Source organism: Phodopus roborovskii, unplaced genomic scaffold (genome assembly GCF_943737965.1).
Source record: "Phodopus roborovskii unplaced genomic scaffold, PHOROB, whole genome shotgun sequence".
NCBI classification, from domain to species: Eukaryota; Metazoa; Chordata; class Mammalia; order Rodentia; family Cricetidae; genus Phodopus; species Phodopus roborovskii.
Window position 1 is genome coordinate 8,728,191 of NW_026126448.1, and position 17,847 is coordinate 8,746,037.

Consider the following 17,847-nt stretch of genomic DNA (forward strand, 5'->3'; position numbering starts at 1 on the left):
TACATACAGGCAAAACACCAATACACATAAAATTAAATTTTAAAACTTGAACTTAACTTACTATTTATTTATATTATTATTATTATTATTATTATTATTATTATTATGTGTGCATATGATATATGTGTGAGTGTGGGCATTGCACATGTGTGTAGGTTAGAGGATGAATTCTGGGAGTTGGTTCTTGCCTTCCACTGTGGGTTCTAGGGATGGAACTCAGGCTGTCAGGCTTCTAAGGCAAATGTTTTTACTTCCTAAGCCATTTCATTGGACCCAAGAATTCCCACAGTTCTGACAACTTACTGGACCACCTTGTAGGACAGACTGGAGCTGAGATAATGACACTGTCAAGACCACTCCTTGACCAGACTGCTTAATTTAAATACCTCTTTCCTCCTTTACACCTAAACCTTGTATCAATGCCCACACACAGGGCTCCTTTGTTTCTCTTTGAAAGGTAGCCTCCTAGGGTCAAACTTTCTCTGCTTTTACTCTTGTCTTTTAATTGCAGTGTTAGGGACTGGTGGGTATGGCTGTTGGGACTGCCAAAGCTTTGGCTTGTACCTTAAAAGCTAGGAAACAGTTGGTCCTCAGGTTAGTTATGTAATGAAACAGCCAACTGCTATAGAACGTTGAGTAACTATTCAGCAGGCCTGCTAGACTGTGTTCCCTGGAGAGGAAGCAGTTTAGAAGTCTGCTATCACTCACAGGGAGGTTACTACCTTCTGTGCAGGTCACCCCCTTCCACTCCCCTATCCCTCATCCCACACCCTGCTCCCTCCCAGCCCCCAATCCCTAGAAACTCAGAATGCATAGGAAATTTTATTCTTAAACAACAACAATGAATTCAGCTCTGATAGGGTGGAGTGAGGCCCCCCGGAAAAGACAAAAAGTCAGACGAGGGGAGTTGAACTGGCAAGAACTTTAAGGGCAATGTCCCTCTAAGTTACACCAGGTCACTCTGTAAACCTAGAACCAACAGCACCCAAAGGCACATGACACAAGTGACCTATTGTCCTTTTATCTCAAACAACAGCAAGCCTACTTACGCATGCAAAGCACATTTGGTGAGGGAGTGCTGCCACCAGGCCCACAGCCAGTGAGTCCCTTGCAGGGTCTGTCTGTTGAAGTACATTCTGGTCATTTCCTCTTGATCTTGGTTTACAGCAAGATCACTGGGCTTCACGGCAGTAGTGCCGGGAGATACAGGACGGTCTGAAGGCAGCTCCCCACGTCTGCCTTTCCTTACTCCCTTTCCCCTGTACCCATGATGCTGCTTTGTTTGCCATCTGGCCTTCGCCCCTGTCCTGCAGAAGGGACACTTGCTCTAAGTGGGCAACCTACTATGTACACAGTTGCAGCCTCATACAGCATGGGCCTCCTGAACTCCTGGGACAACCACTTCCTTCCAGGTGTAAGTGGCACTTGCCACCAGAGGCTTCCTGCCAGTGGGGCCTTAGGTAGATACTCACTTCCTGCCTTTCCTAACAAGTCCTCCATGATGGTAAGCTATGACTGTTCCTACTGCACAGGAGCCAGGGAGGCAGGGCTTGAGGGGCGGGGCGACATAGTGGCATTTAGAATTACCATGGAAGCAATTCTCTGAGTTTATCTGTGATGACCCTCATTAACTCTGCCTGGCACCATTCCCTAGACTGGGGGGCCTGGACTGTAAAAAGAGGGGAATGGACTGTGTACAAGCATACCTTATGCTCTGCTTTCTGACTGGATACAATGTGACCAGCCACGTCCTCTTCCTGCCACCATTCTTTCCCAGCCGGGAGGGACCAAACGGCCCAGAACTGGTTCTTTTTCCATGTCAGACGTGCTGAGGTGGCGTTAGTAACTCTGGATGGAGCTGTCTCATGAACCTGGGTGATGAATCTGATGTGGCAACTCTGTGAGATAATTTTACTGGAGTTTCAGGGTGGTGTGACCGGGGACTTCTGAGGCTTTAGCAAACACTTCCTCAGTGCTTCCTGGAACAAGATGGCCCTGGGCTTTGAGTGAGGAAGAGAGCCCCAAAAGTTGTGGCCTTGAAATGTTGCTCTGGACTGGGTCTCTTGGGGGCTTCACTGGGGGAAAGATCCCTTCAGTTATTACAAGCATTGATTTCTTAGGGGCTTCTGGCTTGCTTTCTTCTTTCTAAGACAGGCTCTAGTACCCTGGCTGGTTGACCTGGACCTGGACCTCTCAGAGATCCTCCCAAGTGCTGATATTATAGGCTGTGCTGTCTGTCATCCCTGGCACTGGCCTCATTTTTGCCCAGCTTCAAGCTCAGACCTCAGTGGGACTTCACTGTGACTGGCAATGGCAGATCCTCAGATAATTCTTGTGTGGTCTTAAAATTGTCCCCAAATCCCAGGAAGACTGGAAGTGACTGGGCACATGGAAGTGGGCAGCTGCCTTCCAGTGGCTTCACCTACAAATAGAGTGGAAACCTTGAACGCCAGTTTTGTTTTGTTTTGTTTTTAACCTGGAGCTGGCAAGTGAGTCCTGTGGAATTCTAGCTATGTATTCATCTGACAGGTTAACCCTGAGCATCTACCAGTGCCAGACTGATGTGTATGCCTCTGGCAGAACACACACATTCACTATTCTGCTTTTACCACCTCCTTAAAGGGCTCTGCCAGTTGGGCAAGGTAGGTCAAACCTGTATTCCCAGTGCTTGGTGGAGGCAGGAGGATTTTGTCTACATAGTGAATCTGAGGTCAAACAAACAAACCTAGAAACAAGCAAGGGGCTGAATGAATACTCTAGGCCTAAGACTCCCAGATTAGAAGTCATGGCTGCTGCAAGGAGGGATCAGGTCTAAGGAGAAGGGAGCCAGTGTTGAGTGGGGTGCAAGGCTTCTCAGTTTTTGTGTGCTCAGCATCCATGCTGAGCTTGGATAGCACTCTGAACTTCTTTTGGGAAATATGATCAGGTCTTTGAAAAGAAGTGATTGCTATCTGTCACTCCAGATGACTGTGTGGAACTGAACACCATGGAGAGATGATGGGATGTCTAACTCATCAGTGCTGAGAGAGGTGGCTGGGACGTAACCAGAAAAGTTCTGCATGGGGAGTCGGAAGCCGGGGTGTGAACTCTAGCTGTTATTGATTAGGGGTGCTTTTAGAAGGCTCTCCATAGACCTGTGACTCAGAACATTAACCACAAGCTGCAGATAAGAGTGAAACCACCATTGTTCTGCAGGCTCCGCCTCAGGACCACATCATGGTTTATAGCCTGGGGACTGTCAATGCAATCAAGAGTTGCATCCCCGGAGTAGCCCTAATTTCTGGGTGCTACCATCCACCCACCTCTTCCTGTCTTCCTCATACCCTCTCTAGTACACCAACCACTGGCCCTGGAGTCGAAGGATCTCACCACCTTTTCCGCCTTCCCTACCCTCCTCTCTCTGTATCCTGACCAGATCGCCTGTCACCATAGCCCCCTTCGCTGCAGCCAGTTCCTTTGCCCCTTTATCACTTTGTCATCTTTGCCTGGCAAATCCCCGATCCTGGCTCAGGCCCTTTCCCCATCTCCCCACCTGCTCTTGGAACGTCAGAAGGACAGACACAATGACCCTGTCGTAATTGTCACTGTCAGCCTGACTGGATTAGAATCACCTGGGTGAAAACACTAGGCTAGGCACGTTTTTTTTTGTGAGCCTAGGGAGGTTTAACTGGATTGGGAAGACCCACCCAGAAATTGGGTGGCATCATCCCATAGGCTGGAGTCCTGGACTGACCAAGAATTATGTGAAAAAGGAGATGGCCACGCTAGATGTCAGCTTTCCGCTGCACGGCTGTGGACTATGCCACCAGAACATAATATAACAGGTGCTTTTATGCTCCCACTACCATGCCCTCCTACTGTGATGGACTGCATTCCTTTCTTTAAACTGTGTCCTCAAATGAATTCTTCCTATAGTTCCCTTTGTGAGGTGTTCAGTCGTAGCCATGAAAGAATGAGCTAAAACAGCAACACTGAACCCATCACCCTTCCCCAGGATGACATTCTCAACATCTCTTCTCCAATTCAGTCTCCCCTCCCACCCTTCCTTCACATCACTTCCCATTGCACTGGAAAAAGCAGACACCAACAAAGAGAACTTCCTGAAGCCTGCACCTTAGCCCTGGTGTATTTATCTATACAGGTCACCTTCCTCTTGTGACTCAGAGGGACTCTTTCCAAAGCTAGTTCTGTGCACCTGACCCCACCTTCTCAGATAATTCCTCAGGGATATCCTTCCACCCCACCCCATATCATCAAGTTCTTTCCTGTCTCCCCTGCATTGTTTTGATCAGCATACACACATGGTCTCACAGCTCTTGGTCTTAGAAAGCAATGGCTTTCCCTCCAGCATCAGCCCTTTCTCCAGCGTCTGCTGTTTTCTCCCTCCCCCATAGCAGAATTCCCCAAAGTAGTCTGATTTGCTGTTTGCATGCACATACATCCTCCAATCAGGTTTTTAATTCCCAACACGACAGAAGAGCAGCTCTTCTCAAGGTGTTCAGAGACTCCCAGTCTCAGAGGTCAAAGTGCAGCCCATAACCGAGTGACTTATTTGCAGCATTTTGCAGAGCTAACTAAGCCCTCACGCTTTGCTTTGTTCTCTGGCCAGGACACCCCTGTCACAGGTCTGCCTCTTACCACACCAGCCACACCCTAGCTCCCTAGTCTCCTGGCCTTCTTCTCCTCCCCTCCTTGCCCTCTACTCCTGGCACACTCCAGTGTTCACCCTCCCATTTGCTCCTTGGCTATCTTGCCCAGACACAAGACTATTTTGCTGGTTCCACATTTTGTTGGTTTTCGATCTGAACATAACACATGTTCAGAATTGCTGCATCCAGGCTGCTTCGTGCTGTGCATACTGTCTGTGTTAAGAGGATGTCTCTCGGGCATCCACTGTGCCCCAAACCGAGGGTCCTGGCAGTATACGTTCTGCTTATCCTGTCCACTCCAGTCTTTCCGCTTTGGTAAATGGCAGCTCTAGACTTCAGGATGAAATTCTTTACAAATCTTACTGACTTCGCCTTCAAGTTCGACCTGTAATCTGAGCGCTTTCTCTTCTCCCTCCTGGCTTCCATGAGACACGTCTACTCTTGCTTAAATGCTTGCTTGCATCAGCTTTCTACCTACCCTCCCTGTTTCTACCTTGGCCTCCTTAGGCCAAGCCTGCAGTGAGTGGGTCACCCTCAGGAGGAGTAGACTCAGTGGTACTCACTTTTCTCACCTTCTACATTCCATGCAGTAGCATCATTCCTGTTGGTTAGCAAACCAGCCATGCTCTCTGCTGCTTGGTACCCATCCTGGCTGCTCTTCCTTCCCCAGATATTGACGTGGTCACGGTCTCATTTTATCTAACCTTCCCTCTACAGTGAGTGTCATGGTTTGAATCTGAACTGTCTTCCACAGTCTCATGTTCTGAATGCTTGCTTCCCAGCCTGTAGTGATATTTGAAGCAGTTCTCAAAACTTTGAGGAGGTGGGGCCTAACAAGCAGGCCACTTTGTTACTGGTTCTGGAGAGTCTGTTGTCCCTGCCCACTTCCTGTCTTGCCTTCTGCTTGTTGGTCTGCCCACTATGTTGTAAACAGCCTCTGCTAGAGGCCTCAGCTGCCAATAACTGCCTATTCAGCCGTGCCTTCTCTGCCGTCATGCACTGAAACCCTCCCAAACTGCGAGCCCAAACAAACTTTCCCCCTCTTGAAGCTGTTTGTCAGGTAATGTGGTCACAGTGGTAGAAGAGTAATTAATTTAAAAGATTAAAAATTATGGGCCAGCAAGCTGACTTGCTGGGTGAAGGGACCCAATACCCAGCCTGATGATCTGAGTTTGATCCCCACAACCCACATGGTGTGTGGAGGGAGCTGACTCCATCAGGTTGTCTTCTGACTTTCACAACCTTGCTGTAGCACGAGTGTGTGTGCCTGTGTGTACACATTAAAAAAGGAAATACAAGTACAATGTAATAATTGCTGTTAAATGTTTAAAATAGTTTGTATCAGAAGTCTGGGTACCACCCTGGTTAAATCTAACCATGTGGCTTCAGGGCCTTCGGAACTGAATTTTGGAAGGAATTTGGAAGAGTTGGAGAAGCAGGCTGCAGACACCCTGAAATGCTATGAGCAGAGTTTAATGTGTGATCTTGGTGGGATTTCAGAAGCCAGAATCGTGGAAGGAGTGTTCAGATGGGAACAAAAACTCTACTGCTACATTCTGGTTAAAGGATTTGTCTGTATTTTCCTGTATTCTGGAAAGTCGAGTGAAGCTGAGTTCACAAATAATGGACTAGTTAATTTGGCAGAGAAAATTTCAAAGGGGCATAGCATTCAAGACGCAGCATTGTTATTGCTGACTGATTTTAGTTAGGTTCACAGTGAGAATTGGGAACAAATAGCAGAGCAGAAAGCTTGTACTTTGTTTAAAAAAAAAAAGAGCTTATTTAGAGTTGTGGAAGCAATTATCATTACTGAGATCAGCACCATTACAGAGAAGCTGTGGCAGGCATGGCGTTGCACACCCTTAATCTCAGGTGGGAGGCAGAGGCAAGAGGATCTTTGTGAGTTTGAGCACTACCTGGTCCAACATAGCAAGTTTCAGGACAACCAGGGTTATATAGAGAGACCCTGTCTCAAAAGAGAGAGTGAGAGGAAGAGAGAGTGAGACAGAGACATAGAGAGACACACACACAGAGAAGGCATGAATGTGTAGGAACAAAGATGCCTTGGGGACCTTTCAGGAACTGGTAAAACCCTACCTTTTTTTTGAAAATACAGTGCCACCGTGTGCTCTACTATAGTAGGTCCATCTAAAGAAGTGTTTTTCCAGGTTTGATCACCCAGATACTCTGTTGCAACCATGGTCCAATGGAGCATGGCAACTGCTCAAACTGGCAGCAGAATTTGGTATTATACATGTAGCGCTGAGTTGTGGCGTTGTGTAATCATCCTTAAAGATTGCAGCGAAGAGCCTGTGACACCAGGCAACGTGTTGGGGTCCCTGAACCTGGGATACCAGGCAACATGTGGTAGAGTTGGGGTCCCTACTCTCTGTGGACCTGTGAGGGTGAGTTCCAAGGTGAGGTGGCGATACTGGGATGTCTGAGATGCCAGGAATGTAGGTGACTGCTGAGAACAGCTGCACGTTCCAAATGGAATCACACCAAGACAGAGGCCATATGTGCTATAAACAGCAAAAACTAGGGAGACAGTATTATCTAGGTCTGATGGAGCTCACGTCAGGATACCATGCCACTGGATGTTGGACATGGAGCTATAGGGTTTAATATTTGCTTTATTGGCCTTTCTTTGATCCTACCTTTTCTTCTTATACAAGTATTCCTCCATTTTAGAAATGGAATGTTTACTCTGTAACCTTGTAAGTTGGAAATCCATAACCTTCTCTTTTACTTTCCAGGGACTCACAGCTAAGAGATTACTTTGAGTCTCTCTATAGACCCCAGGCAGACTTTAGAATAATGTTGGAAATGTTAAGATTGTGCGGACACTTGAAGTTGAACTACATTTTACATCATAAGATTTTGCACCATAAGCCTCTGGGGGCTGGGGTGAAACATTATGGTTTGGATGTGAAATGTCTCTCATAGGCTCATGTTTTGAATGTTTGGTTGCCGGTGTTAGAGAGCTTGTCCAAGGTTTGGGAGGTGGAGTTTGCCTAGAGGAAGGTGTCTAGGGCAGGTCCTTGAGGGCGTGTTATTCCTGCCCACTTCCTCCCTTAAGGTCTGCTCCTTCATCCACCTTGATATGAACAGCCTCCACCACACTCACTCATCCCTGCCATGGCTTGAACCACTGGCATTCCTTCCCCATCATGATCCATTGAAACCATCTGAAACAGTGAGCCAAAAGAAAATCCTTCCTCCTCTGAGTGGTTTCTGTCAGGTGTCCTGGTCATAGAAGCAGTAAAGTAACTGATACTTTACTGCGAGTCCCTTCTTCACCTGATCTTCTGAAGTCACAGCCTCTTGCCATGTTTCCTTGAAGCTGTTGCATGAAGCTCTATTATTTACTTCTAAGTATTTATTTTATTGTATGTGTACGGTGCTTTGCCTGCATGTGTGCCTGTGTACTAGGTGCATGCCTGATCCCTTGAAGGTCAGAAGAGGTGTCAGGTCAGTTCTGGATGGTTGTGAGTTACCACATGAATGATGGGAATTGAACCCAAGCCCTCTGCAAGAATAACAAGTGTTCCTAGCCAGTGAGCCACCTCTCCAGCCCCTGGTTTGCTTTCCTCATAGAACTCACCATTCTCTGAAACAATCTTATTTCTTTGCTGGTCTATTGTCCATCACTGCTATGAAAATGTGATGATGGCAACTTGCACAGAGCTTACCACATGCTTGCCAGGCCATCCGTGGAAGGTCATATTGCACCTTCCTGGCCGAAGTGCCAGAAGGATTGCTGTGTGTTGTTTGCTAATTGGGTGGCTGTGCCTCTGTGGTGTGCATTCAATAAATGTGGACCATTTGTTTATTTCCTTTGCCAGGACCTCATGCCAGTTCTTCTCTCAGAGTCTCATTTTCTTCATTTGGCAAGGGGATGATTAACATCTACCTCATAGGATGGTTATGAGAAACTACTTACTCCTTTCAAAAGTTGGCACAGAGCTAGGTGTGGTGGTGGCATGCACTTTTAACCCCAACAAAAGCAGAGGCAGGTGGATCTCTGTGAGTTCGAGGCCAGGCTGGTCTACATAGTGAGTTCTAGGTCAGCTGGGGCTACGTAGTGAAACCCTGTCTAAATAAAATAAATAAATGTATGTGGCACAGGTATTATTGCATCTATACAAAATATCCAGAAAAGACAAACCCATAGAGACTAAACGATCAGGGCCTACGGGAACCTGAGACAGGGGACAGAAGAGTGGCTGCTTACTGGGTAAAGGATGTCCTTCGGTCTGAGAAAAGCACTATGATGACAGTAAGAGCTGCAGCACTATGATCCCAAATGCTACAGAAGGCCATGCTTGAAAATGCTTGAAAATGGCTGACCGGATGAGTTTTAAGTTCTAAGAATTGATTGTGCTACAGAAATACCTCCATTTAAAAACAAACAACAAACGCAGTGCCTGGAACATGGTCGGTGTTGATTAGGTATCAGGTACATTTTTCAAAAATAAAATAAAACCCACTTTTCCTGGTGCCTCATTGTCCCACCTGTGATAACAATCATTCTCTTCTCCTCCATCCTTCCTCTCAGGCTTTCTATATTGTCTTCTCTTCATGGGATTCCGGCTTTTCCTCAACCTGCACCTCAATCCCACACCCATCTTCCACCTCATGAATCATTCCTCCTGGGCTCCTCACCTGCCAGGTCCCCAACTCATTAATTGGTTTCAGAAATATTCATTGTTATTATTATAGATATTGGGGATATAATAGCAAGATATAATAAGATGATAACAAGATAGTAAGTTCTCATATCACAGCTCACAGCTCGCTGAAGTGTCCCAAAAGAAAACCTCAGCATGGGCTGTGAGAGCAAAGGGCCAAGGCAATAGAGGGTGCATCACCCAGATTAGGGAGTGGCAGGGGAGTTTGGTCCAAAGAACTTCCAAGCTGGGACCCTAAAATTACCCTAGGTGGGGTGATTTTCTGGGGAAAAGCTGGAGATAGATACAGGGGCAGGAGTTGAAAGTGCCGACTGGGAAGCTGGGACCACAGTGTGCAGACCTAGGGCAGAGGGATCACTGCAGGGTGTGGGATGAAGGAGAGGAGCACAGCTGGAGCACAGTGTAGAGTAGGAGGGGCAAGGTCATGTTGGGATGAGTAACATTGCAAAGGGCTGTTCCTGGGACTCCAATCCAAGACACTCCAGGGCCTGCATATAGGCTTCTACCCATGGCCCTGCTAGAACAAGGCAAAGCAAAACAAAAGCTCTCTAGACAGGCTGAGTGGGGTGCCTTTAACCCCAACACTTAAGAAGCAGAAACAGGTGGATCTCTGTGAGTTCGAGGCCAGCCTCCACTCATAATAAGTTCTAGGGCAGCTTGGGTCACAGAGAGAGCCTGCCTCAAAATAAGATTAAACAAACACATATGCCCCCAAACAAAACAACAACAAAAACTTTATGAGATCAAGGAATCTTGGAAAGGAAACAGCTGAGTAAGCCATTTCAGATGCTAAGCCACAAAGGGCTTAGGACAAGTTGTCACACCCCCTACCTTTGGTCCCAGCCACACTAGGTAGCAGTTGGGGGTGGAATGGGGAGGGAGATAAAAAGCCACAGTACTTTATAATGAAGATTAAGATGGGCACTTAATTTTAGGCATTGAACCCACAGAGGCTGAAGCTGAGAGGGGAGGGGTGTTACTCCCAACTGGGAAAGGCTTTGGGGCAGGCAGGTTGTCTGCAGTAACCATCACATGGGGGTAAGCCACAGCTGCAAGCAGGATACCTGCCGCTCAGTGTCTTAACACACCTTCAAGAAGGTAAAACAGACGGTTGCTCTTGTAGGCCTGTAGCCTGTAACTTATTAACCCTCCCCACTCTTGCCCTCCTTCCTTCCAGCTTCAGCCCTTTGTCAGTGAACTGAGGACATGTCACAGCTTTTTCTTTACCATCCATTTTGCTGCTCCTCTGGGCAGCCTTCTCTCTAGTCGTGCCCTGTTGGTCCTGGATCCTGGCACATCCATTCCTGAGCATCAGTAGCAAGGACAATGCTTTCTCCCTGCTTTGTTATCTGTTGATCCTATCCAGCCTCGGGCGTTATGCTGGGTACAGAAAGCCCAGAGAACCCGAGAGGCTGTCTTCCACCCTGGTAGATAGAGGAGGCAGCCCAGGCAGGAATAAGTCTAAGACCCTGAGAAACATGGATACCAAGGGTGTAGTAGGCTATGCTGGCCAGCTTAGGGTTCAACCCGGAGCTGTATCTTGAAGGACAATGGGACAATGCCAGTCCTAAAGATCAAGGCAAAGGAAAGCAAAGAGGAGAGCTAAGGCCCTGGCAGGTGGGGTCAAGAGAACCATGAGGCCCAGATGAAGGTTTGAACCCCCTGTGCAGATAGTTAAGTGTAGACACAAAGACACAGACACAGACACACACATACAGACACAGACACACACACACACAGACACACAGACACACACACACACACACACACACACACACACACACACACACACCATGTACTAGCACTTTGCAGGGAAGTTTGTACCATTCTTGTTCTCTCAGGCTCTGCCTGGGAAGACTGCTCATTGCCTCCTCCCCTGATGGTCCCATCTGGTTTATTGCTTCAACTTTGGACTTTGTACCGGCACTAGAAATCCATTTGTTTATCGTGCTGGCAGCTGTGCCTGCTGAGGTCTGGCCCTTCAGGGACAGGCTGGACCCTTTCTGCATTCCAATTGCACTAATCCACAATACTGGGGAGGGAGCAAGCCTGCTCTCCCTCAATACTTGGTGAGATGTAAGATGAGTCCTTCCTGCTGAGGGCGCTGCAAATCCTGGTTGCTACCCCGCCTTCTCTTCACCTGCACTTCCGCCCCGCCCACCCCGCTACAGTTCCAGGTGAATCAAGCTTCTGCTCTGGTCCGCCCACCTGTCCAGGTTCAACAGTCCCAGCCGGAAGCCACCTCCACGGACTGTGCACAGTGTCTGAAGGTGGGAGCGGAGAAGGGGAAGACACTGGGGGTGTGGGAGCGGGTACTGTGGTCTCTTCTGATCCACAAGGGCTCCTGGATGCAGCAGAGAAACTAGATCCAGTTGGGGGTTTGTTTGTTGCAGATCAGGAGGGGTGTGTATTATGGTGTTGTGGGTTGAGAAGTGACAGTTGAAGGGGGATGGGCAGGCAAGTACGGGCTGTGAGTTAAGAGGCATTTAGAAGGTGACTGTGTATATCTTTGGAAAGAATTTGCAGAGCAGAGCAGGAGAGGAAGGTGATACATGTAAAATCTTTAAAAAGTCTAACTGAACTCACTGCAAGTTGCAACAATCTCTTGTTTCTTGAATACTGAGTGCCTAAGGAGAAGTCCACAGAAAGCAACCAAAGATTGCTTGCGAATGAATGAATGGACTAGATATGTCTCTTTTCTGAAGTTTGCCTTCGCTGAAGCCCCCCTCCTTCCTCCCTGCCCCCAATCAGGCATGCACTAGCCTACTCACTCCTCTGCCTCAGGGAAGTGTGTGGCTGGTGGTGGCCAGTTCTGACTGGATGCTGATGAGGCAGAGGTCACCTGTGGGCCCTGGAGTAACCTCACCAGCAGGGAAGGCTGAAAACTCAGAGAGCGGTGTGTGTGTGTGTGTGTGTGTGTGTGTGTGTGTGTGTGTGTGTGTGTGTGTGTGTGTGTAGTGGGGCTCTGTGCTGAATTTTGAGTCCTCCAATCAAGAACAGGACATATTTGGCATTTGGGATGCTGTGGAAGGAGTTTCCTCAGGTGATGGGCTCAGAGTTTGCTCTGGGAAGTGGATTGGAGGCAGTTAGACAGACACCTGTTAGGAGATCTTGGCTGGAGATTGTGGCTGTAAGGACAAAGTGTAGGTAGCTTGAACACGGCTGTGGCAGAGGGTACGAAGGAAGGCTGAGTTACTGGAGGGGGAGGTGGCACACCATGAGTGAGGCCACCCTTTGGGTACCACATTGAGGAGGGTGACTGAACACACCCCTAAACTGGTGTTTCAGTCCCTTGTCTGACCACTCTGCCCAGGGACACCGCTGACTCGCCCCTTCCTGCAGACCTCAGCCCTCTAGCTCTTCCTTTCCTGGCCATGCCTCCAGGTCACGTGTCTCCCCACACACTGTTGACCTCCTTCAGAGTGTCCAAGCCTAATCCCATACACGTGATCTCCAGCTACTCCCTTTGCTCAGATGCTCCTCCCTCAGAGTTTCCAGCCTGAATGCCACGGCCTTCATTGTGACCCATTCCTACTCAGGTGGTCATCTGCAATAGTCCCCTAGCGTATGTCTCACCGTGGGGGCAGACTGTGGGCCCTTGTGGGTAGAGGTGAGTGGATGGAGGCCCCTGGAAGGACTGAGGTGTATGGTAGAGGAGGCTCTGGACAAGGAGAGGCAGGGTGCCTTGGCTGTCTGAGAATAACCATCTGTTCCCGGGGCCTGCTCTAGAGCTAGACAGGGCTACACAACTGCTATTGAACTGCTTCTGTCCCGTCTCCCATCAACTCGCCAAGGAGCATTCCAGACCATGCTCTGGTGTCAGAGACCTGAGTTCACATTCCGGGGCCTCAGTTGAATCATTTCCATTTGGGAGCTTTTTTTTCCTCTCATCAATAAGGCAGGGGTAGTGTTTATTCTTATGTCATGGGATTTTTGTGAGCATAGGGCTAGTGCCTAAATCCTAAGGTGTGCTTACTAAGGACGTTAGCACTTCCTGTGTGAGCCTCATTCCTGGCACCTTCTGTTCTCTTCCATGGACCAATGATGTGGGCTATGGTCTACCCTCTATCTAATCCTGGCCCCTACACCTCTGTATTTTTCAGGACTTGTATCCCAGGGCTGCCTGGACCCTGGGGTGTCCCTGGAGCCAGGGTTTTTTTCTCTGACAGAGGCCAAGGCTCACCAATGTCATCAGGCCTCTCCATGACTGAAGGAAACCAAAGTGAGTGGTAGACAGGTATGATGGTTGAGGATGGATTGGGTCCTCTCAGTTTCCCCTGGGACCTTTCTGGGGATCTCCAGTAACTCGGTCTCTTTCCATGCAGCTGTGTTCTCAGCGTACACCACCACACCAACAATGACCCCTAGGCTGGGCACTGGGGGCCAGGCATGGCCTGTGCTGGTGGGGGTCGTGCTGGGAGCGGTGGCCCTCTCCATACTCATTGCCCTTGCTGCCAAGTGCCACCTCTGCCACCGGTACCGTGCCAGCTATCGGCATCACCCACTGTCCAGAACAGGGAGTGGGAACCGCCCACAGGTGGGTGAAGATGAAGATGATGATGGCTTCATCGAAGACAATTACATTCAGCCCGGGGCTGGTGAGATGGAGACAGCAGGCAGCCGGGACCACTTCTCTCTATGAGCCCCGTCTTTGGACACTCTCCACTTCCCTCCATGTCTGGCACTTTAAAGACAGCGATGCCTCAAGTCTCAGGGTCAGAAGTGGGTCAGAAGTGGCTTGACCAGAGGTCTGTTTTCTGACACTGGTCGCCAAAGGGGCAATTCTGTTTCTCAGTTACTCTCCATGACTCCCCACTATTCCAGGATAAACCCTGACAGTGCATGAATGTGGGGAGAGGCCCCTGAGGGCAGGCCTCTTGACTTCCTTTCCTTGCCTCCATCCTCCCTACTTCACCAAGCTTTTACCAGTCCCCCCTGCCCGGGCTGCTTTGCCCCCCTCATGATGTTCCCTGACACACAAGTCCCAGGATTTCACACATGTCCCGGCAGAAGACCGTGCCAAATTTCTTTACTGAAAATTTTTTTTCTTATCAAAATAAAGTATGTGACTTGGTTATAATATATCATGTTTTTCACAGGAATTAATAAATCTATTTTCATTTTGGATTAAGAGAAGAAGTCCTTCCTTTTACATTTTCTCTCATCCTAAATGCATTGCTCATAACTGGAATATGCTGCCCAGATCTCTCCTCCAGGGTACCTCCCATGAATATCTCTCCGGTCACAGTTGATTTCATTAAAATAAGCCCCCCACCCCCAGGGTTTCTCTTTGTAGCCCTAGCTGTCCTGGTCATTCTGTAGATCAAGCTGGCCTCAAACTCATAGAGATCCATCTGCCTCTGCCTCCCTAGTGCTGGGGATTAAAGGCATGCACCACCACCACCCAGCTTAAAATATTTTTTTTTTTTTTTTACTGGGCCGGTGAAATGACTCAGAAGATGAAAGGGTTTACTGCCAAAGCTGACAACCTGAATTTGATACCTGTGACGGTCTAATGCAGTGCTTCTTAACTTTCTTATTGCTGCAACCCTTTAATACAGTTAGTTCCTCATGCTGTGCTGACCCCAACCATAAAATTATTTCATTGCTACCTTATAACTGTGATTTTGTTACTGCTATGAATTGTAATGTAAATACCTGATATGTGACCCCAAAGAGTAATGACCCACAGGTTGAGAATAACTGGTCTAGGGGAGAAAACTGACTCTAAAGAGCTGCCCTTTGATCTGTGTACACATGCAATGGCACGTCTGTAACAAATGAACAAAAGTGGGAAGGAAGGATGGTTCATACAGATCACCTTGAGATGATGGGCAGAGCTTGAGATGGGAGGAGCTTGAATTAAGCTTCTTTCTTTATAAACAGTAGAAAGGAGTTTGGGGAAGAATCCTGGCTTTGCAAAGCAATTGCTGATTTAGGAGGCAGGAAGCAGTTTGTGCTAGCCTTGTGACTGGTGGCTGGCACTGTACCTATAATGTCTGTCATTTAGAGGGACAGTGATGTGACTCTTGACTCCTAGAACTTCTAAAACCTTGAGTCAAAGTTCCAAGCAATCTGGCAAGACACTGGCCAGCTGGGTTCATGAATTCACCGCTGATCCAATCAGCCAGGACGTGGGGGATGCAAGAGCCAGGGTCCTGTAGCACATGAGATTGGGGATGAGGAGGTGTTGATTGTTGTTCCAGATCATTTCCAGACAAGGAGTCATCCTCACAAGCCAGGCAGTCACCATACTTGTGTCCACCTGGTGTCAGCCCTTGAAGGAAAAGTCCACAGAGAAGGAAATGGGGATGGGGGGGTGGATGATGCAGGGAGGGGCTTGAGAGAGGCAAGGATTTCAGGTGAGCCACAGAGGCATCTGAGAGTCCCTGATCAGCTGTGAAGCTGGAGTGGACAATACTGGTTAGGGCCTCAGAAGCCCAGAGAGAGAGAGAGAGAGAGAGAGAGAGAGAGAGAGAGAGAGAGAGAGAGAGAGAGAGAGAGAGCGCTCACATTCCAGTTGAGAACAGCTGAGGCTCATCTGTGTCTTTTACCCCCTTCTTCAAACTGATAGATGATAGAAAAGCCCTTGTGAGCCTTGTTAGATGGTATAGCTGGTAAAGGCACTCGACTCATGCAAGCAGGATGCAAGCCCAGTATGATGTGAGTTCAAACCCCGGAGCCCACATAAAGCTGGAAGGAGAGAATCAACTCCACAAAATTGTCCTCTGACCTCCACATGAGTGCTGTGTACATGCACATGCATGGACAAAGTAATAATAAGTAAATAATAATTTAAGCTATTGTGGTTGCAGAGCAGAGAGGGAGTGAAAGACAGATGGGTGGTAAGACCAAAGGCATGGCACAGGCTCCAGAAACAGGAAGGGACAGAGCTGATGGAAGGTGCTGACTCTGAACCTGGGGAGCTGCCCTGGTTTCTGGCTTGGTGTCTGGGTACAGTAACAGGAAAGCAGGTTGGGGGGTGGCCATTCCAAGTCAGAGGAAGGATTGTCACAGAGGGCAGCACATCTGAACGCTGTCCGGTGTGGGGACTTGGGTTTGGAGGTGTCGGCAATGTGGTCCTAGAGACCACATTGTATGTATGAAATAGCAATCTGTGAGACTGCAGAGAAGGCACCTGAGAGGAGGCGCTGAGGGGGGAGTGCCTGGGGTGCACATTGCAGGGGCTGCCTGAAAAGAAGAGCCTGGCCTGGAGATAGATGGGAGAAGGAAGTCTGGCTCAAGGGTCTGAGTTACCAGCTGTCCCTGAGTTCAGAGATAGTTAAAAACCTGGGAAGAACAAAGGTGTCCACAGCCTGAGACCCTGAAGGAGGGTTCCTGAAGAATGGGCCTAAGGGGGCTACCAACACATCCTGGCCTTTTAAGGAAGAGCTGCTGCAAACAGGGTCTGGCCTCCTTACTGCCCCTGGCCTCTGCTGAGGAGGGACCTCCCTGGGGGTAGTTCTGGACCTGAGTGGCTCAGCTGCCCACATCTTTACCTGTGCTTCAGGACATGGGTTGGAATCTCTATGGACCCAGGAGTCAGGAAGCGCCTGATTCAAAATTAGTTGTTTTTCCTGCCTGCAGCTCTTGAGTTTCACAAGCCTGGCTTCCTCTCAGAACCTGCTGTTGGATGCCAGGCCTGGCTGAGCAAAACCCTGAAGTCACAGAGCCTTGGCTTGGACCCTGTCCTAGGCCTCATTTGATTCTTTGGGGCAACCTGTTCCTGTGTTCCATTTGCTTAGTTTCAGGCACAGGGAGGGAACTTGACCTGGGTCGTAGGCTTCGAGGGACAAAGGTGCTGAAGCATGGAGGAGGAGAATAATGCCATTCACCGAACCGTCTGTGTCTCACCTGGCCTCTTCTGGCTTCAGGTCCTGCCCCTCACTTGCGGCTGCCCACTCCTCATCAGTGGTCACACTTGCTATGCCCCAGAGTCTCCGATTCAGACCTGATTTTTGGAGGAGAACCCCCCCCCCACACACACACACACATACCTCTTAACAGCGTCTTAGCAGTAATCTGAGAGCAAAGGTTAATTCAAATCCCACACTGGCATGTTGTGTGACCTTGGACAAACTATTGAACCTCTCTGTTCCAATTTCTCAGTACAATGGATATTGTAATGCTATGCACTTCATTCCGTTGTTGATAAGACTGAATTCAACACTTAGAGAGTAAGTGCTAACTAGATCCCTAATGATTGGCAGCACAACAGTTCCCTACAATAGGCAGCCAGCCTTCATTCTTGGGGAGGAGCTTGCTAGGTCTCCTCCTTTGTCATTTACTTGCTAGAGATTTGAAAGGTGGCTTCCCAGGACTCAGGAGATCTGTAAGGACAGCAAAGGATTTGAATGGCAACCTTGGAGGCTGTAAAAACAGTAAAATGGACAGCAAGAACAGCATCGGCACTGTACTTCTGACAGCTCTGCTGGGCAGACAACCCTACTGTACAGACTGGCAGACTGAGGCTCACATCCCAGCTGCTACATGCTGGCTGCATTCAT

The 17,847-nt window shown here is 48.6% G+C and overlaps 1 protein-coding gene across 1 annotated transcript; it reads left to right on the forward strand.

Moving 5' to 3' along the window:
- Nucleotides 1-11,527: 11,527 nt before the first annotated feature.
- Nucleotides 11,528-14,464, forward strand: CUNH1orf210 (chromosome unknown C1orf210 homolog). Its single transcript, XM_051188630.1, has 4 exons — nucleotides 11,528-11,610; nucleotides 12,798-12,879; nucleotides 13,444-13,562; nucleotides 13,666-14,464. The coding sequence occupies exons 2-4, from the start codon at nucleotides 12,815-12,817 to the stop codon at nucleotides 13,980-13,982; spliced, it is 501 nt and encodes a 166-aa protein (XP_051044587.1). The 5' UTR covers nucleotides 11,528-11,610; nucleotides 12,798-12,814; the 3' UTR covers nucleotides 13,983-14,464.
- Nucleotides 14,465-17,847: the final 3,383 nt, after the last annotated feature.